The 22,030-nt window shown below is 45.8% G+C and overlaps 1 protein-coding gene across 1 annotated transcript in view; it reads right to left on the bottom strand.

Annotated features, from left to right (window-relative positions):
* LOC104162428 (CUB and sushi domain-containing protein 2-like) overlaps positions 1-22,030 on the bottom strand; it is a gene marked incomplete at its 5' end in the record, with an annotated part of 281,493 nt that overhangs the window by 61,674 nt on the left and 197,789 nt on the right. The window contains 11 exon segments of the mRNA XM_009701143.1: positions 311-415; positions 1,393-1,489; positions 5,758-5,882; positions 6,452-6,521; positions 6,523-6,656; positions 8,730-8,825; positions 8,971-9,084; positions 11,201-11,317; positions 12,320-12,514; positions 19,719-19,906; positions 20,412-20,550. Coding sequence (XP_009699445.1) covers positions 311-415; positions 1,393-1,489; positions 5,758-5,882; positions 6,452-6,521; positions 6,523-6,656; positions 8,730-8,825; positions 8,971-9,084; positions 11,201-11,317; positions 12,320-12,514; positions 19,719-19,906; positions 20,412-20,550 — 1,380 coding nt within the window.

Raw genomic sequence — 22,030 nt, 5'->3', positions numbered from 1 at the left:
TCTCCAGGAATTTTTAATACTTTGGCCTGCGCTCCTGCGCTACAACACAGAAACCAAACAGGTGCTCCAAAGTGCATCAGCAGTAAGATGAGGGTCACCCCATGGCCTCACATCTCCTCTGCTGCATCTGTTCTCCATTTAATGCTCACTCCCTCTCTGCAACTTGAGAGCAGGGAACCGTACAAGCACAGCCCTTAAAGCTCACCGCCCCTTCCCCACCAAGCAGCTTTCACTTCTACAAGGCAATGGCTCCGTAACCATTTCCCCATCGCTCAGGGGAACTGCGAGATCAAGGCTGAATTGCTCTTACTTTTGTATTCCAGGTGAAAGCCGGCAGCAGAGACGCTGATATCCGAATAGAAATGCAGATAGAGCTGGTTTGAAGTGCTGTTCAGCAGCGCAGGCACTGTAGTTCCTGGGAAAACAAGAGGTGCACAAAGATACTGAAGAGGCTTCTTTTCTCCTCCTCCGTGTCCTCAGAGACTAGCTGCAGAAGAGGCTGAGAACAGTAAGTCCTTTAACTTAACAAGCTCTGTTGGTTTTGATCAGGTTCTAATGAGGCCAATTGAGAAATACCCAAGGCCTCTCCACCATGGCCTTTTCAAAGTCTGCTGGTGAATTCATCATGTGAAGTTTTACCACTTACAGACCAGACAGACTAAAAGCATCGCGAAGGGAACTGGTGATGAGAAACAGCGTGGGTGGAGCGCAGGTCCCCCCCAAGGTCCGGATTCCTTCTCCTGCCTCGCTCCCTGGAAGCTGCTGCAGCACCAGCTCAAGGCAGTTCCACCCCAAACGCAGCACTGAGAGCCGAGTCTGCTGGTCTTTATGCACAACCCTTCTCCTTACCAACCTCAAAGCCCTTTGAACCCATTTGTTCATTAAATAAAGCAAGAATTGGGGCCATCAGTTTGCAAGTGGCTCTGCTATTTGAAAGCTTTACAATGCTCTTGGGCTGCCTGCTACTCCCTGCTCTGCTAACAGCCACGGGGTCCCCACTGCCGAGCAAAAGAAAGGTTGTTCCGTAGCCCTTCATCCATTTTGGTGCAAATCAGGCAGGACGGGTTAACCTGCCAAGTGCAGCGGTCTGAGCTAACCCCACACAACCCAGCAGCGCTGCGGGAGCTCCCGCTTCCAGGCTGTGGAAGAAAAACCCCAACCTAACTCACTGGTTTTGTGTTTCAGGCTATCAATATTGTCTGCACGATGACAGTAGTCAAATTCCCAATTCAACAAAGTACATGATTCCTTTCTAAGCACACGCTTAAATCTGAGTTTTTTGAAGCACTTAAGCATATGCTTAATTTTATGTACGTGCTGAAGTTCAGCTGATGTGAAGAGGAATTAGGCACGCGCTGATGGGCTTCACCGAACATGATGCTGAACACGTACCAGAGAAACTTCCCAGCATGGTGGCTGTGTTATCTCCTCCATCAAACACTTCCAGGGAATCCCAGTTCTGCTCAGTAACAAAACTGATCACCTGGATCTGGAGAGAAAAAAGAAAAAAGTAACAGTACAACTCCCACCATCATGCTAACAAACCCAAATAGTATCAATGAAAGGGCCACTAATAAAGTTAGCAACACACCCTGGGGCTTTATCTCAGCGCTGCTACTTATCTGTGCTAATGGACTGGCAAAACTTGGAGCTCTGCTGCCTTTGACTACCACCACTGGGGTGACACAGCCATTTGCCAGCAAACTCCGCACTCCAAACTTCCGTACCAGGGTGCTGTCTGCTGCTGCTGCTACACAGGGAGAGCTCCTGTAACTCCACAGCCAACCCACGGCACCTGAGAATCGGAGCCTTTTCTCTGTTTTGAGAAATCCCTGAAGACTTTTGCAACGATTTCGAATGAAAGCAACCGCTAGCAACCCAAGAGTTAAAATAAAAACAAAGAAACCAGAAACCTCCATTAAACCGCAAGATTTTTTAATCCAATGAAATTTCTGTAACTGCCTTGTTTGTCAGCTTTTAGTCAAATCTCTCAAGTTGCATTTCCAAATTTCCCACCTTTCTCTACCATGCTCCCGAAGGTTCGGAGGCTTCAGGAAGTCACCTGACTCCATTAGAACATTAACGCCACCCTCAAATGAGTAACACCGTGAGATCTGATAAATCCGCATTTACACTGAAAAGCAGCTTTTATACTTGAGTAAAGATCTACATGTAATCGCACAGATTTGTTTTCCCTAATTACCATTAAAATGGATTCTGCCTTTATCCCTAAGTACTGGGAGCTCAAAGTATTCAGTGTCCCATAAGCTGTGCTGTAGATGAAGTCTGGTGAACAACCCGAGAGAGTCAGACAGCAAACCCGAGAGAATGCCAACAGTATTTGGAAAAAACCAGCTTTAATCTGTAAGCTTTCTAGATGAAATTTTCTAGATGAAATTTTCAAACGCTGGGTACCTCAAATTAAACTTCTAGGCCAACAACTTAAAAACGGACCCTTAAAGACAAATCAGGAGCATAAATGACTTGTACAACTTGGTCTCAAACAAAAGGCCTCATTTCTTGGCGTGCGGCACAAGCCGCAGTGGTTCGGCACCACCGCCGGTGGGTTTGGGGAGAGTGCCGAACTTCGGCAATTCCGGCAGGAGGATTCCCCTGTACTTCCAGCCCTCGCACATCTGCTTACTGCAGAGCCGCAACCCTCCGAGTCGCTTCGGGCAAAGATTTCCTACGAGACCTAATGCTTCTGATCTGCAGTCGTCCTCTTGAATCCAGCAGAATGACCCCCGGAGCACCGAGCTCAGCAGGACACAGCCACCGGACCGAATGCCGTGAAGAGATCGCCGTGCCCTGCAGCCCTTGGCCGCACGCACACACATGCACACGCACGCACACACTCACCCTTCCCTCTGGTAATTCTGTGAAACTCCCCTCCCTTTTTTCCTGCAGCGTTCTTATTCTGTATTTACTCACCCACACCAAACATCTCACTTGCCTCTGCCCTGCTAACACAGAACACACACACCTCTCAAAAAAATAATAATAAAAAAAAAAATCAAACCCCATTATTTCTGCCATTTTAACCTTTTTCCTCCTTGATTTATATAGCAAGCTATAAAGTTCCTGCAAAGTTTTTTTTTCCAAAAAATAAGTGTTCATCTAGCAGAAATTGCCGTGACCCCTGCAGAGCCATCTCTGATCACGCTGACCAAGTCAATGCCTTTCAGCCTGCGTAATTACACCCCAATTGTGATTTACATTATTGAAAGAGAACGTGGATTGAGAACGCGCATCTTGTTTGCTCTTACATTTTCTAAATTATTTATTCTCCTCCCCCCACAACTTAACGGAATAAACACTTTTAAGGTCCTAATTCTAGTCTGACATGTGGATTCACAAGGGATCTGCATCTATTTACTGCCATGTATATAAATTAATTCACTCTGGAAGGTTTGCTACAAGAATGAATAATTCATGGCAGAAGTGCTAGCTCATACACTGATTACATAAAAATCCTGCTAGCGACTCGCCGCTACCAAGAAAGCTTTAATTTCACCTCCTCCTCTGATTTACAGTTCTTTAACCTTTAATTGTTGTACAAAATGAGGGTAAACTGAAGCTTAAATTAGTATCTAATAACGGAGGACATCGCACACACAAAAGCGGGTGACCGGTGAAGCGGAGCTGACGCGAGCGGGGCAGGTTACGCAGCCGCTGTGCGGGTCCAGCTCCGTGGCCATCCCCCCGCCTCTGGGCTGCCCCCCAACTGACAGCTCCTGCACAGGGCTTCACTGTGGCTGTTTTACTTCCTGGGGGCCGATAACTTTTGCCATGCCCTTTTCCCCCCGTAGAAGATTTCCAGTGGAAGGCCCAGTGCCACAAGCTGATGCGATGGCGACCAGCCCATGTCTAAGGGCAGAGCCGAGGGGCAGCGGGTCCCTTGGCACTCCAACGGCACCATGTCCCCCACCCAGCCTGGCACAGCTGGAAGCGGAGACCCCAGCACCCACGCAGGTCCACATGGACCCTCGCCAAGCACCAGAGGAAGGGGTCACGCTTGAAGGACCATGGTCCTGCCCTTCACCAAACACTTCCCACTCTAGACCTAGAAACTGAACTTACGGCTTAGCAGTGCTAGAGCTCAGCCACGGGATGCGCTTTTTTGTTTGCCTGCATTCTGTGTCAGACCCCAAAATATCTACTTCCCTTGCAAGAGATCACATCCAGCAGGAAAGGGGTAAAAGAAAAAAAAAAAACCAAACCTTTAAAACACTTTGCCATTATATTCTGCAGTTGTACATGCGAGAGCTGTGTTTGCACAACCAAAGAGGTGAGAAACAAGTACTTCTGAATAAAGACAGACTTTCAACAGTCCGCTGTAACACTCGCTTTCCTCTAAGCTTAGCAGACATGCAAAAACAGCTCCATGGGCTGAGAAGTGGCAGCCAGGGTTTGCATTTAGAACACGGCAGTGCAGAACGCAGACATCTATTTACATCGCTTTAAAAATTCAATGAATTATCACCTCCTGATCCCAGGAGTCCCGAGCAACTTGCAAACTGCCTCAACTGTTCAGACGCTTGGCTGTGCTAAATGGATCCTCCTGTCATTTGGGGGGTTTGAGAATGGCTAAGATTTCAGATGAACAGGAAAGTATCGACAGTGAGCTCTGAGGTTTTTGAAAACACTATTTTAAACAGCTTCTAAAACAAAGAGAAAAGCACAATTTGCTGGACCGGTCAACAGCAAAAGTCTGGCAGAGGGCTCGAAATATTACTGCGGGCTTGTGCTGTTTCACTGGGAAGCCCCCAGCGCTGCTCCCACCAGCTCTGTCCACCCCAGGCACAGGTTCAGGTTTTGGTTTTGAGTTATGATGGTGGCTCCAGGTAAGAAACCTCATCTGGGAGAGCAGAACTGTAATCCAGTAAGGCAGAGCTGACGTTTCAATAAAACTGTGGAGAGAAACACAACTGCTGTGTGCCAACAGCTGTGAGTGCCGCAGAGAGGGAGGAACCCACCTACAAATCCATTAGTCAAATACACAATAGAGAAATAAAAGCACTTAATGAACAAAACCTTTGCAAAGTGGTGTAAAGAAGAAGAAAGAAACCCTCTGATAACAAGGCCCGCGGAATGAATGAACTTGTTAAAGAATCCATCTCCTGTGCGTCAACTGATGTCAGGGTAACACACGGGGAGATGCGTTCTGCGAGGACAAGGCACGTATGTGCTGAATGGGAACTTTATCTAAGGTTTGGTCTCTGATGTTGGGCTTAATTCTCAACATCCTCTACCTTCTTGCAGGACTATTTCTGCAGAGGAATGATAAGGACCACAGAAAGACCTGAAGAGAGAGCTCATTTACCTGGAGACAATGAACAGCAAAGCTGTAATTGTATAATCATACTGCTGCAACTCTGCTGGCATAACAAATGCACGCAGGCGCTCCGAGCAAGCAACTCTTCCTCGGTGTAGCTTACACTGCTTTCAACATTGCATAATTAAGCAGTATAAAGATATATGCCCAAAATACCACAATTATTCTGTTACACCAGAACAGCCACATAGCCCCAGCTGATTTTCCACAGAGTCTGCCTCCAGGAGGCAAAAATCCATTGAAATATTACCCAGTTTTGGCAGTCACAGTGTAAATGAATGTCTGATCCCAGAGAATTACACAGCCAACTGATCTCTTTCCTGTGAGGAGCAGCAACTTTATAACACAGGGATCTTTAAGGGCACCAGATACTGTGCGCTCTCCTCTCTCGACCACGCTGTGGACAGCTGCTAACACTGTACCTGTATCCCTGCTCCTTCGGGGACCGTTATCTTCCACACACAGTTGAGGCTATTCAGGTACGGCTCAGGGAAGCCAGGGGACAGGATGGTTCCTTTGCGTTCAGTCAAATTTCCACCACATGGCACTGAAATAAGTAAAGTACTGCTTGAAAGTGGAAGGACTTGGCTTTACACTAAAAACATTCTCTTCAAAACATCTGTCCATGGACAAAAAAGCAAGCAGAATTGGCTCACGACTGAAGGATAAGATCTGTATGAATAATCCTCTTTCCAGTATCTCTCTCGTACAAGGGAGGCAGCGCTCAGTCCTTAGGTGTGGGGCCTGCTGGGTACACCAGCCCACCAGACTGGCTCTTTAGCAATGGCTGTCCTCCAAAGGTGGTGAAAGCAGCTTTGAGACATTTAATTTATTCTAGATGCTGTCCCAGATCTCAAACAAGTACCGGATGAAAAGGCCCCTTCCCTCACACTTGGGGTTAACTGCCCTCATTCATAGGCAGGCCTGGCTTTTGTGTGCAAGAGGTATGAAACAGGGGGTTTTGTGTCCTTGGTGTTTTGGGTTTTTGTTCTTTTTTTGGTTGTGGGGCTTTTGTTTTTCTTTAACCATTCCAAAGGATGTGATTTATTTTTCAAGCACAAACTGCCAAACGGTTTTGTCTTTTCTCCCCCCGCCCCCGAACCCAAAGACACCTACCCACGCAGGTGGGTACCGAAACGTTCCACTGAGCCAGCGCCCCGGGCATGGTGAGGCACTCGATGCTTGCGGGAGCCCTGGAGCGCGTAGCCAGCGCTGCACTCGAACCGCACCACCGCGCCCACCGCGAAGTCGCTGCCCAGCCGCCGGCCGTAGCGAGGCTCCGGGACCGAGCTGCACTGGGTGGCACTGGTCCGAGGAACCGCTGGCATTGCGGACAGGAAAAACCAGCAGGTGAGTGTGCAATTGCAAAGCAAACAGAGAGAGAGAAAAAAAAAAACGTTAGAGTAAATATTTCGGAAATATTAATGACCAAATTAAAAACAACACAGGAACCTGATTATACCTAAACCCCAAAGAGAGGCTGAATACAAACGTGACCATTGAGAAGCAAAAGAAATAACATTTCACTCAAACTCCTGTCGATTCTAGCGATATTTGAAATAAAAGCAGCTAGGACATTACAGAACCATGCATGCTTTCTCCAATGAGACTGTTTGCCTTTAGAAAACTTATCACCACATCAGAAAGGTCATTTCTAAATAGGGAAACCAAGGCATTCAGCAATGATTTTCCAAAAAGTTGGTTTGCTATATGCTAGAGCCTCCATGGAAAACCCTTTAGGTTTCTCAGCTCACTCGGCCTCATTGCTATAAAGGACAGCAATTTTAAACAATCTTCTTCATGATGAGAAAGGCAGAAGAAAGAAAAGGGGAATTTAAGTTGTGACGCCTCATCACCAACTGTTGAAATTGCCTGCATTCCTGTTCAATACTGGAAACAACAGTCAAAGAAAGAAATGGAGAGTCTGATAGATAAGTGAGGGGAAAAATGAGTCAAAGAAATGTCTTTTACCGAGGAAGAAATCAATTCACATTTTTCTCTGAGTTGCTTTACAATTTATTAGTGTTTAATGCCTGAGTTGCTGGGAAGGGAAAAACGCGGCGATGATGAGCACATTAGCTATATTGTTTGATTTTAATTTGATTCAGAGAGATGAATGTCAAACCCACTGTCAAAGGCATCACGCAAGATGATCGGCAAGAAGCTGAAGTCTGTCAGTGGTCTGGGGAGGGGAACGGAGTGGCAGAAAGGAGCCGCTTACAATGAAGCACTACTTTGGGCAAATCCAAGACAGCCACAATACTTAAGGATCCGTATCCCTGCTCGGATAACCCCAGCTCAGCTAGTTGTGACCGACGAGCGTGTGCTTGGCGTCCCCCTGAACCATGGAAAGGATCGCGCCTGCGTGCCTGACCCCGCAGCTCTGCTCTCCAGGGCAGGCTTCCGACTCCTTCACCTCGGGGGAACTGCCATACACGTGTACCAGGGGACGGGGGAGGCTTCGGGAGAGAGAACTCCTCGTTCACGTAAAAACGAGAGTAAACGCCATTAGAGTCTGGCTCTTTCTACTCTTGTTTTCCACGCAGTAGTCGCTGAAGAGCGTGCAGCTCACAATTAGCATGCAGGAGGGAGGAGGTAATCTTTACTGATTTCATCAAAACCTTTGCTCTGCTGAAATCTTTAAGGATTACTTATCAGAACTACAGTAGTTTTACAATAATTAGGCAGAAATTCAAGAGAACAGATCTCCGGATACTATAAAATCCAAACCATGCTTCACTTCGCCCCCAGAGAAGGCCCAGGTTGCCCCTGCTGTCTGTCCCCACTCTACAGTAACATGCAAGCAAAAGCTGGGCTGAACCATAGATAACTACACAAAGCATGTGGGTGAGAGTGCCCTTCTGTTTTCCCACTATTCTGTGCATCACTTTCTATTTACTACTTTAAAATCTCTAAGTGGGACTCACCCAATGCAACACAAGCTGTTACTGAAAGGATCAAGGGGCAAAAGTTTGACAGCAGGAGACCTAAGCCTGTGACATGCAGAGAGGAAGGATTTTAGAGAGCTGCTAGACAAGTGTTCAGCTGCTTACACTGAGAAATGTGCTAAAACGCCAGTGGGAAAAAATGCTTGGGTATAAATCTCAAGAATTTACTGTGTACTTGGGGCATGATTCAATGAGATGGTTCTGATACTAATCCTGCGATGTGCGAGGGTTGAGGTTGAGTGAAAATGGAAAGTCTGAATACAAAGTACCGACAGGAGCCAGAGAGCCCTGCAAGTTCACTGCTACCAAAATAATCCTCATCCTGTTCAGCCAAAAAGCGTGCAAGGACCCACAGATGTCAAAAGTTCAGGACATTTCGAGACATCACTGTATTTTTGACCATTATCTTGGGACCAGCATGAGGACATCTCCAGAATACAACTCACCTTGGTAGACAAAATGAAAACCTTTGGCTGTAGATTGACCCTTGGAACTAAATTTGATGAGAATCTGGTTGGTGGTAGCTAACGGTAATGATTCACCTAGATGAGGAGAAGGAGATAAAACAGGAGAGAGAGAGAGATTACAGCATTAGCTACACAAATGGGTGGCACAGAGCAAGGTGTTAAATGGCAGGCTGTACTTTTAGCTTGCTTTTCCCAGCAGCAACACGGACACGCTCCCTACCTGTATGAGAGCCCGAAAGGGAGCTGAGGAGCCGGGAGTGCTGGTTGGGGCCATCGTGGACTTCGATGATGTCGTTGAGCGCGGTCTGGAAGAAGGCGAACTGCCCAAAGACCACTGCCAAGAGAGGGAGCGCCGGTCAGGGCGGGCAGCGGGACGAGCCGCACCGCCGTCCCCACGCAGCCAGGGCCTGGAGCCGAGGCGTTTCAGCTTTTTTTGTTTCAGGAGCTTGGCAGAGATAAAAAGGGCCTGACTGACAGCCCTGGAAGATGGGAGCCCTTTATTTATCCACAAAGTAGGCATAACAGAAGCAGCAACCAGCCTCCCCCGTGTTCACTTGCCAGTACGCTGTAACACTGATTCATAGGCCAAAAGGGATTCTTCTATGAATCATCCCATTTGCCTGCCTACATAACACAAGGTATATAATTTCACCAACTGATAATTATTATTTATTACTTGTATTGAACCTCTGTCATGAAGTGGGCTCCCATTGGGGTAGGCATTGTACAAAATCTGAACAAAATAACAATCCCTGTCCTGAGGAACTTAATTTCTAGGCTGAACCCCTCTGGTCAGGGAGGATGCCTGTCTACAGAGACCGCTAACGAGGGAGCCGTGCAGTGCTCTGGGTCTTACTGCATACATTGTAAATGTACTCAAGAGCAGGCAGAGCTTCGAAAAAGGAGAAAATAATAAGAGGATCAGAGCATTTTTTTAGCTAGAGCAAAGACACTTTAGTTATTTATCTTTATTTTTCAGAATATAACAATAGGTTTTCTTCCTCCCAAATCTGCACTCAGATTTTTATCTCCCCTTTGTCTCCTTTCCTGGCTTTCGCATTTTCCAGTTGTAAGTGCCCAGTTGCAGATTCACAAGCTGAGAGGTCTCTTGCTGTGAAATTCATCATCCACCAAGCTACGACATTTGCTTCCCGCACATTCAGGTTTCCAGTACAGCTTTGATGTTGGAACACTGAAAAAGTGGTGATAGCACACCCTGAGAGTACACCTGCTGTACCCAGAATCTGAGAAGTGAAGGAGATGGGAAATGCATAACGTTCGCTACTAATGGTTTTCCTGCTTGTTTTTAATGAAGCCATTGAAAGGTAGCAGGTAGAGAACTAATTTGGCTGTCATCCTACCACTGGCAAAAGCCAGACTTGCAGATCAAGACTGTCTAATCCTCTAGTTATTGTATTTCTTAAGACAGTATCAAGACCAGCTATAGTAAAACAGGTTAAGAGGTGTAAGAGAGCAGTATTTTGTCAGTTAGATCCAGAAACTCAGATGGAACCTAGATGCACACAGGCAGAAGGGCAATTCCAGTGAAAGGAGCTTATAACTGATGTCTGAACACAGCATCCTTATTTCACACCTTGCTACCTTAGCAAAAGAAATCACGAACAACAGAAAAGACCATAGGGACTGACTAGATCAATATAATGCACTGAGAAGCAGTATCAAATAACAGAATTTAGAGACCTTCACCTACCAGAGCTGTCAGTGCAAGTGCTCTTTAAGAACTTTAAATTCCCTTCAAACAAGAAAATATCTTAACCAATACTAACATCCAGCTAGCTACCTGAAAGGTTTCTATAATGGTGACCATTCTTGTATTCAAGCTCTCACCAAAATTAAGCAGCACTGGAGTCTATAAAAAGAACGATGGTTTGTTTAAATGGATCTTGCTTTTGTTTGGATCTAGTTTTAAAATTTAATTTATGTGTCATTCAAAAATAAAAATTAGTCATAAGTACCATAGCTGCACATCCACAAAAATACACATTTATGTGTTTCTCTGCGCAGACAGATTATTTAGCACCACAGCTAGCATGTGTTTATGGTAAATACATTTTGCACTCTTGGAGGTTCTCTGAATCTGCTGCTGGCATTCATCACCAGGAATTATTTTTTGCTGATTTTTCAACTCTGCATGACTGGATATAGTGCAGGAACTGGAAGGGGAATCACAAGATGCTGGGGTATTTTTATGGATTTTCCAGCCCACCCCTATTTTTGATAGATTTTGAAATTCAGAAAATTCCAATCATCCTGACTACAACAAAGTATAAACAGCATCCAACAGTGCCACTTGCTATTTTCCAATCTCCTTTATCTCCATTTATATATGCACTTATTCTACTGCTTTGTTCAAACAAAAAAAACCACCCCAAACAAGAGAGTTGCACAGACAGTAGGACAGATTTTCAAAAAACGCCCGAAAACGATACCATAGTCCTTCGGCACGACGATGAAGTACAGACAGACTTGTCCGCTGGTGTAGTTCTGGGGGTAATTTGGAGAGAGGACGACGCCATCGGAGCCTGTGTACTGACCGCCGCAGGGGGCTGCAAGAGAAAGCCAAGAAGAGCTGGGCAAGCGCACCCTACCACAGCCCACCTCGAAACATCACCCTTTCTCCTGCCGCTCCGAGATCCAGCCCTGCCCACGCACCGCAACGCTGTGCAACGGCGGCTGCCCCAGCCACGATCGATTCTCCTCTGCAGGCACCGCAGCTCTCGCTGCAAGTTCTTATTACGAGAAATAAGGCTTACCCTAACCTGAGTTCATGCCTGCTTCACATTTAATTACCAAGACCATGCCAAGGCTAAGGGATGCCACATACGGTGCTGTAGACTAATGTGTGATTTGCACTGCTCTCCACCCAACCTTAGAGCTCAGGACCTGTCAGAATGAGCTCCTACTCCTTCTGCCCTTTCACAGCGGCAGGAGCCTGGCTCCAGCAGGAACGGCATCCTCCCCACCAGTGCCTTTCCAAGTCAGGGATTTCATCCTTCCAGTCACCACAGACTGACAGCTGTCTCTTGACGCACTTCTCAGACTAAGAAGGTCTGACTGCAAACCCATCATTTAAACCATTTTCTCATTAAGCCAGAAAACAAAACAAAATAGCCACAGAACTCCTAAGGAAAAAAAAAAACAAAACCCACAACCTTCTGTTTTCTCAATAAACAAACTCTGACCCTGCTCAGGAAAGCACATGCTTAAGGGCTTTGATTAGTGGGGATCAGGTTAAGCAAATGTTTTAAGTGGCATCCTGACTCCTGTCCTGCACTGGGGACACAGGACTTGTCATGCACATAATCTGCTGTGTCCAGTTTTCTGTCCCTCTCAAAAGAAGGCTCAATAAACCTCATATAAGTCAGCTCTTCCTGACCTCTGGGTGTTAAAAAAAAAAATAATTACAAAACACTGAGAAAAAACCCTCTCTGTCCCCCTGCAAGCAGCTCTATGCAAAAGTAACATCAAGCTTTTCATTAGGATAATCTGCTGAAGTATTTGGTGGCAGGCAGATCATTCTCCACTCACCTCTTCCCCTTGGGCCTCACCTGTACAGGTAGGTCGAGGTTTGTTCCACGTGGGTTTTCCATCCCCTCCCATTATGCACGTCAGTGTGGAGACCCCTTCAATATCATACCCTCCATCACAGTAGTAAGTAATCGTAGATCCCAGCTTCAGATCCGTACCCACTCGTGTGCCATTCTTAATTGATCCAGGGTCAAAGCATGACTCCCGGGGATTTTCTGCAAGAGAAAATTGCCAAGATCTTCACTGGTCTGATACAGCTACTCGGCAATTTTGGTCAACAGCATCTTTTTTGGCTTTCCTCATCTGGGAATCTCACTTAAGCATATCATAAAGGCTAGTATCGCTTGCAGAGTTTAGATTTCGAGCATTCTCTCATGCTGCTGAATCTGGGGAATTGTATGGGTCAGATTCTGGTCCAGACCTTTCTCTGACGCTCACCTCCAGCGCAAGTATACTGGAAGAAAGAAGGCTTCAGTTCACACATATATTTACCGGTGTCCAAAATCCAATCAACAAGGCAAAGCTTTGATTTAGCTATCTACACTCGCTCTCCTTTCTTGCACAGGGGACAGGCTGCAAGGAACTTTGCAAACCAGGGCATATAAACACAGATTGAACATGCAACATATTTCAGATGTGCTACATTCTGTTCATGTTATCTCCTTGGCACCTATCATTCCTGTATCTAAGAGCTGTCTGCTCTCACCATGGAAATACACAGTGCCATGTGCTAGCTGGTTGACTCTCCAGATGTGCAGCATGGCTGCAATTATGGCAAAATGATTACAAGCAGTTAGACAAAATGAAGACATTTTTCTCTCTGTTCACTATGCCCTGCAGAGTTAAAAACCCCATTTACATATGAAAATTCCAGTAAAGACTACAGAGCTGTCAGGACTTGGATATTTCTTTCCTTATGAGGGCTTTCTTCTTTTTTTTCTTCTTTTTTTTTTTTCCTGCATGAAATATAATTAGAGGCTTTGATTAATCCTGCTCTTTTGTCATTTGGAAATTGCTCATTAAAGATGAGGGCTTTTCTGAGAGCAGTGGGTCTGTGAACAATTATAATGTGTTTAAGCATTAAATCATGAGCTTTTTGTATTTGGGGAAGGGGTGGAGGAAGAAACAGAAAACAGTAAAGCCCCCAGATCCTGCTTTTGTTTCTCTCTTTGCAGTGAAAGCCAGGATTAGCTCTATGGCTTCCCTTACACAACAGCTGTACCACTAGCTAGCGATCCAGGTAAACGGGGCACAAAGGGACATGAAATGTTTCCACCAGGAACAGCTGCCCTGAGTCGCAGAAGCGAGGCCACTGGTTGTTCCTAGAACGCCAGTTCCCTATTTCAGGAGCCACAGACTGGTCAACCCTCAGTGCTCCTCACAGCCCATCGCACCCTTGTATCATCAGACTTTAAATCATGAAGTCCTGGGTTCTCCTCTGTGGTAGTGGTGTCTTGCTGCACAAACTTTGGACAAGCCACTTCTCCTTTGAGCAATGCTGTTCTGCCAACAAATGACAAGATGTTCCGGGTTATCCAATCCTGGGAAGAGACACACATGTGCCTAGAAGCCTAATTGCTGCAGCATTCAAAAGAGAGCTCTGATACGCAGAACATAGTGGAGGAGACTGCCATTCTAAGACAAAAGAATGAAACAAGTATTGTTATCCCGTTATTTCCTGTGCGTGGTCTGGCGGTAGGTCCTGCAGAGACACCAGCTAGATACAGCCAAGAACTCTCGACTATGATGAGTAAGACGTAAGGACCAAAAAGACTCGTTTCAGTCGAAGCACTGGAAAGCAAAGCCCTTGGCGCTCTGGTCAGCTCAGATGAACACATTCCCTCCTCATTTATCCCTACACTTGTGAGACATCAGCCGTTGCTGGAGAAGCGAGCCTTTACCCTTGCAGGGAGTCAGCAGAACGTTCCTGCACAGACTGGTCACCGCAGCCCAGAGGTGAGCGGTTGCTTCTGGGCATCAGTCAAGCGGAGCACTGAAGATGAGCAGTGCAGTTGCGTGGCCCAGACTCCATTTGCAGCACACAAGTCATTTGCAAGTGTAAACGCTTCATCTATTTTTCCAAAAATCTTTTTTCACTCCACAAGCCTTTATTTCTCTCAATTGCTAATATTCTCTTTTGAACCCTTTCACACAAAAGCTGCACCCAACGGCTTCCTTCTGACCACTTTATGCTTTCCTTGTTATTTTGAACAGCGTCGCTGCCTTTCATCTAACAAGCTGATGTGGCTTCAACCTGTCAATCAGCCTCCCACCCGGCTGTCAGATGTCTGAGCCATGTGCTTGATCTCAGCCTCTGCTCTTGCTTTGAAAAATTATGACATTCAGTGCTCAAGTCACTCTGTCGACTGTTGAAAAAAGTGTGGTGGCTGATTGCAGAGCAACAGCCCCATTGCTTTTGTCATGTTTTCCTCATTCTCGACTGTTTCTGTTCCCTTGAGGGTCTGTGCCTTCAGGGACACCACTCGCCTTAGAGGGTGATGCATCCAGACACACCAGTCCTACACCCACCTCCAGCTGAACTGCCCCGATGATCCCCAGCAGTAGGCTACAGAGGGAGGCAGGAGATCAGCTTTAAGGTTGCATGGTGACCGAAAAAGACTTGTAGAGGGATGTGGGAAAGCTATGGCTTCTCCAGCCTTTGATTTATTAGGCTATGAAGTGAGTACAGCACAGCTTGCCCATTTAGAATTAATGTTTTATTTTCCACTCAGACCCTTCAGAAATCAAGGACTTCACCCTGATGTCCCAATTAACACGGATTCAGGCTGCCAAATGTTTAGAAGAGAGTCAGGACAAAAATGCCATGAGAACTGGCTCATTAGTTCACAGAAAGCAGAATTTTCTGTGCTTCCCCTCTCCTTTCCCAAGGAAAACTCAAAGCCTGCACGAGCTCCAAGACCAGGAGGTCAGGATTTCACCTGCATGTTCGAGAACAGCTTCACTGGAGAGTTGTTGTCTGCAAAGGGCATCATGAACTCCACATCCATGAACATGTGCAAGCCTTTATTAAGAGCTAAGCCTTAAAGCAACCCCAAGAGAAATTGTCTAGAAGACTTTTCCACAACAGTTGTCATATATGGAAGAGAGGACAAATTACATCAGGATCTTAAAGACCAGGTGTAGCCTTGGCATCCCAAGCAGCTTGGCTGCTGCCACACCAGCTCGCCAGGAGCCCAGCTCGCTCCGACTCGTCCCAGCTAACTGGACTACCTTTTCCAAAGGACAGATCCGTTTTGCAAACACAAGCTGTTCTAGGGTCAAGTGTCATCTCCCATTTCTGACTGTTTTAACAGCAAACAGTGCTGGACATTTTTAAAGAGCTTGGTTTGCAACAGATTTTACCGAACAGTGTTTCTGTCGGGAATTTCCACCTTAAATAACCCATAAGTAATGCTGAGTACATGTTTATAAGCTCAGGATGGGCAAAACAGCTCTGGCAAAAACATAACAGATTTGAAATAAGGCTTAGGGTTTCGTGGTTTGTTTGTTGTTTCATTCCTTTGGAAGGGTGAAAAGTAATCGGTTTTGCTTCACTTGCTTTCAATTTCACACCTCTTCACTTCTGGCCCACAACAGAAGTGGAAGCACTAAAAAGCATGAGAAAACCTCCCGCTTTGGAGCCTCCAACCTGGAAACTCCTTCCTACCCTCTGTCCGAAGCACGAGGAGCCAAACCTGCATGTGCACCTTGGGTCCCATTCAGCCCCAACCCACCAGGGTAAGCGGCTCAGATGGAGGCAGTGACTGATGGAGTTTGACCCATCTCTCTGTTCGTGACTCATAAAAGATCAAGGGAGGCGGGAATAATTTGGGAAAAAGCTTTCCAAATGACTACCCTGCCCTTTAAATTACTAAAAGTGTGGTCTCTATTTAAAAATATCAGCATGTGAATATGTAAAATATATCTTAATAAAATCTGTGGTTTGCAAGATGCTGCAATGCAAACCGATTATTAGAATTCAGTTGATCTCCCAAGGAGAAAAGGTAATCCTCACTTTAGAGATTCATCCCCAGCCAAATTTGAAAGAGTCTCTGGTAGCATTTTCTGGCAATGGCAGCTTAATGGCAGACCCTCACACCAAGGGGTCTTTTAAATTGACTGGAAAGAGTTTTGGAAACTTATTCAGTGTTGCTCTGTAACCAGAAATCTCCCAAGCATAGCTAAGACACACAAATATTATCTTGGTCCAAAAGATAATACGTGTAGAGGTACTGAGTTAAAAACCTTAGTTTTCTGTAGCTGAGACGCTTAAAAAAAAGCAACAACTGGCACAAGAGATAAATTCTCAGTATATTGCAAGCCAGCTCTTTCCTGTGTTTCAGCTTTTGTTTTGTAACCCTCTTTCCTACTTTGTAATCAAGAACTTATCCTTTTGCTTCGGCAGACTAATACTGGCTGGGCTCAAGTGAACCTGCTACAAACACAACACACTGCTTTTACAGAAATGACAACATTTCGAAAGCTAGTATTGCAAACAAGCCCTTTTTTCAGGATTATAACTTCAACAGACTTTAAAGGGATGCCTGAGCAGAGCAGGTCTTCCTTTTCACAAACCAGCCCGAACCCAAAATCTACTCACTGCTGCTAAGTCATTCCAAAGAAGAAATTCCTCCCAGCTGAAATCCCAAACTATTGCACTGAAGTTTCACCTGACCCTCTGAACCACTCCAAGGCTTTATGCAGACAGCAAACCAAACCTCGGTAAATTTAGGCGTGCGTGGGGAAAGCACACTTACGGTTTCTTTGCTGTAACCTTAGTTTGATTTTTCATCCTGCTGCACAGCTGACAGTGCATCACGGGTGGAAAGCAAAAGATACGTGTTCATCTATCAGAAATCCTGCTGGTATAGTAGTGTAGCTAAACGGGGAAATTGCCTGGCTGAAGATCTGCCCTCAAACACCTTTCTATGGCATTGCTGCATTCCCACTTCACTCTCTCTGTCATGCTCTATGCAAAAACTGGCATAAGAAAAGCCAAATTCATTCTTCTCTTTCTGTTTTCTCCATTCCTCCAGGCCCCAGAGGACAGCTTTCTCTTGAAGAGCCATTGCCCCTGAAACAATTTCAAATGAAGTGCTGAGGCTGTTTGAAATTCAGCCGACACACTGTAGCTGCAGGCTAGCGATACAGTCCCAGTCCCAGAGAAGACACAGGATTTCAAGGAGGGACTGACAGATGGTTGCTTTGCTTTTTTTTTCCCCAAAAACATTACCGAAAGAGGACTACAAAGCCCCTGGTAATTAAGAGAATTTCACATACAGCCGACACAGGTGATGTGCGGCATTTAGGGAGCTACAGGGGCAGAAGCCTAGAAGGGCTGCAGCACTGCCCAAACACGACGAGATGGCGGAGAGGACACAGTGCCTTTGAACTGAACTTGGGATTCCACGCTGGCAAGGAGTCCAGGTCAGTACTTGATTTTTTTTCCTGCACATGCTCTCTCCTGCATTTCTTCTTCCTTCAATTCCCCAAAGTTCTATTTTCTGCCACTTCTCAGACCTGAATCTCAGGTTCCTTTTAAAGTGTGGGGAAATTAATGAGCAAACTTAAAGCCTCATTCTTTTCTCCCAGCAGTTTGGCTTTGTGGGAAGTAGGTAGGCGCGATTAACACTGTAGGAGTGTTTAGGAGAAAAATGCATTGCACAACCACCCTAATTTAATGAGATTTCACTTGTTAACTACTTTCTGGTTGCCCAAAAAGAAAGTGGAAAAGAAGAAAACCTAAGACTTAATTTTTATTAAAATTAATTCTAATGAGAGCAGAAAACTTTTAACCTCTTGAATCTTAAGCAGTGCTAATTGTATTTCATAACTTTACTAGAGGGAAATTCACCTGTTCAGCATAATAACAGGAATTGCCATTTCACTACGATTTAACCTCTGGTCAGCTCAATTCAAAAGCAGGAACCACAGACTGGCGACAGGGTAGAGGCACTGAAAACCCATCAGCAGCCCATCAGCTCTCCAGCACGACCTCGTACGGCTCCCAGAGCACGCAGTTGGGCCAACACGACTCAACAGCCTGTTTCACAGTGTACACCACGCATCCAAAGCCATCTTTCATAGTGGCACGCATCCAGTGCGTCCGAAGCCATCAATGCTTTTTTCCCCCTACACTGCAAACTAGTCCATATAGGCCAGGGCAGGCTTGAAGAATTGTTTCTTTCTAGCCCTGTTTTTTAGCCCGTTTTTAATCCTTTTCTCCATTCTGCATAACCCCAGCTCATCAGATCCAGCTTTTCAAATCATGCTTTTTACTACAGTTTGTAACAACTCCATTCTTCCACTTACCCTACACACACACAAGGAACATATCTGCCAAAGCCTTCCTTTTTTATCCCCATCTCCCAGAACAGCGGTGCCAGGTCTGTCACTCCTCAGCTTGCTCCATCGACAAGAGAGCTAAAAGCACCCAGGGAAAACTCTAACCACCGCCCCGATCTCTCACCATTAGAGCTGAAGTCACCACAATGTTTTACTTTCTCCTCAAGCAAGCAAAAAACCAGCCACTGCTCTAACACCACAGATACCTGTGAACTATTCTGTTCATTTTACTAATTATTAGTGAATTTTTAAGTAGATGCTTTAGAATCTTATGTGAAGCAAAACGCACAGGTTTCAGGAGAGCTCCACTGACTCAAGAGAGCTGGACATCCACCCCCGTGATCCTCACCTCTAGACAGAGCCACCCAATCGCTGGGTACACTCTTGAACGACAGCATCAAGAATTCAGACCAAGATCCCATATTGGATATGTATGTCTGCACCTCCTTTTCTTGGACAAAACCTCTCTTGCCACTAAAAATAAATCTTAAATCCATGGCAATGTAGAGCATTCCTAATAAGCAGTTAACAGTTCAGCACTCTCTAGGACTCTGAAAGCTCAGATCTGCACTGAAGGCACATTCTGCTCACTGAGAAGATAGAACTATTTCAATTCAGTGTGGAGCAAGAAAGATTATACAGGATACAGCTTGTACATAAATAAATATTTATCTGGGAATCTCCCTTGATCTTTTTAAAGAAAAAAGGAAAAAAGATGCAAAAACTTTCTTCGCTATTACTGAAAGCCCCCCCCCGAAGCAGCCACCTGTGACTGACCCTCAGTCACGCAACAGTCCTTTTATGCTGCTCGTATTTATCTTACATACCCTGGCTCTTCTGCCCATCTACAGCACGGCCTCTCTTCCACTCCCAACTTTCCCTCCCATGCCTCTTCAGCAGCTTTGGTGGCAGCAAACCAGACCACAGGATTACTGCCTGAAGAGAGGTTTCCTCAGGGTCTAGAGCTTCCCCCATTTGGTTCAGCTAGGTGCTGTAACCTCAGAATAAGTGCAGGTAAAAGCCCACGTATTTGCGGAGCCAACTGGCCCAGGTCCACCTCTGGTCAGCTCTTACCTGTGTAGTCAATGACAAATCCAGTGTTGCTGACTGATGCATCGCTTCGGAAAGCGAGGAAGAGGTTGTTGCTGCTGCTCTCTATCCTCTCGGGTAGCTGGGAGCCGTAAAAGCTTCCGATCAGGGGGCTGAGTGAATCAGGTCCATCGTAGATATGAAGGAAATCATAGCCAGGCTCCAAACTGAAGCTGCAAAACCAAAGGAGGAATGCTTAACGTGTGAGCATGCTACAGCAACCCCTGGAGAACAACAGACTGTGGTCTTGACGGGCTGTGCAACCACACAGCTGGGAGACTGCTTCGGCCCCAAACAGCTCCTCAGCGAAGCACAGGACTTCTCTGCCTCCATTCCACACCTAAGGAACTGAGGACTGGAGATGCAGCCAAGAGCCCAAAAGCGTAAGTCAGTGCTGCTACAGGGGTTTCCTACGCTGCACCAGTTACGTGGTTATGTTCCATAAAACCCACGTGTATATCAAAGAGGAGCTGCAGTCAAAATATGTGTATCTTCCCCAAATTAAGGTAACGGCTGAGAACAGATTACCTAGGACTACCGGACAGTCCTACCAGGTTTGGTTTGGTTCTTTCAGAGAGGGAAGGACCCAGATGCAGACCCAGTTCACCCAGGCAGTGCCCCACTCCCCGTCCCCGCAGGCAGCGACAGCAGTGGAACAAAGAGCTCTCGGGTACGTACATATTAAATACCAGGGCAATGACATAATCAGGAGAGACGGTCAGCTTCCAGTCACACTCCTTCCCCGGCGGGTAAGGCTCCGGGTACTGCGGGGACAAGATCACTCCAGCCGGTCCTGTCAAGATACCTCCACAGGGAGCTGAAGGTAATCAAGCAAAGGGTTGAGACTCTGTCTTAGAGAAACTTTAAAAATAGCAGATGAGATGCAGGAAAGGCAAGAGAGAGAGAGATATGGATAGATAAGGGGACAGAGAGGCAGTTTGCCAGGCTGTTCGATATGAAGATACATCTTACAAGAGCTCGTAGTGGCCCTCACAGAGAGGAGGGCTCTGTTATTCCAGAGAAGGCACATACCCCCCCACAGAGGAACAGAGCTATGGATGCTATTAGTCTTCATAAGGTAGATAAGTGAGCACCAGAAGGGGAGAGAGAGAGATGCTTTACATTCTTCTGTTGCATTTACTTAGGCAAATCCTGGTCAAAGTCTGGATGGTTGCTAAATAAGTGAAAACATGTTGCCTGGGACTAATGGCTTGTTTGTGTTTATTACTGTTACCAACACATTAAATGCCAAGCTGATTGAAAAATCAATTATTACTTCTTTAAGGCTGAAAGTACCTGCATATATTTCCACTGTGGCAAATACTCATGATTGATTTATTACTGTCAGCCTTTCTGCAGTCTCTTCATGAGGGTTGATGCTCTAGGATTCCCCATTGCTCAGATCAGTCCTCCCAGATTTGGGATGGAGCAACAGAGAGGGGAGCACAGCCTGGCTTAAACTCGTGCGTCTGATACCAACCAGCCTACGGCAATGGCAACGGGGGCAATGAACTGGCACGGGACAGAAATAACAGAACAAACCTTGGAAGGATCTTCCATGTAGGAGCGAGCACATGTGCATTTATCTTGTGGGCTTTTATGAAGCCCTGAAAATACACAAGAATCTCCAAATATCAGGTCAAACGTAGTGAGGCTGTTCTATAAAGATCACAGTAGAGATTAAACTAGAGATCCTTCTCCAAGGCCCAAAAGCAACTTCTTCAGCCAAGTCCAGTCGCAGACTACTGCAGGCACTGAGAACCGCGATGCCTCTCAAATAGACAAGGAAATCACAGCACGGACAGCGAAGAGCTTAGCTGAAGGTCATGCACAAATAATCTGGAAGAACCACAAGCAGCTATTTTATGTCCATTTACCTTAATCTTAACCTTTAGGGTGTGCTCCTCTTCCAGACTGTAATGTCAGGGGAAAATTCAGAAGAAACTGAAGTATACGGACTCATTTTTGAAAAGCCTAAGGGAGATGACTGTTCAACACCCTCTGCTTGCTTTGAAAATCCCACTCATAGTCTCCAAAGGATTTAAACTAGAAACTGGTCCAAGCCACAGTTGTTTGGAGTTGGGTCAGGATCTTCAAGTACTTCAAACAACTCCAAACCTCTGGGGGCTGCTTCAGCTGAGGTTCCAGTTCAGCCCACATTGTTTAGGGACTGCAGAAGTTGTACAATAAAGAAGTGAAAATAAATTTGAAATGCTAAATACAAACATAAAATACAAACCCTATATTAAATCCCGTCTTCCAATTCAGCTCTAGGTAGCCTGTTACACAGTTACTAG

This window comes from Cariama cristata, unplaced genomic scaffold, assembly GCF_000690535.1.
Source record: "Cariama cristata isolate BGI_N322 unplaced genomic scaffold, ASM69053v1 scaffold4885, whole genome shotgun sequence".
Lineage (NCBI taxonomy): Eukaryota > Metazoa > Chordata > Aves > Cariamiformes > Cariamidae > Cariama > Cariama cristata.
The sequence above is the reverse complement of the archived record's forward strand: the minus strand, read 5'-3'. Positions and strand labels throughout refer to the sequence as shown.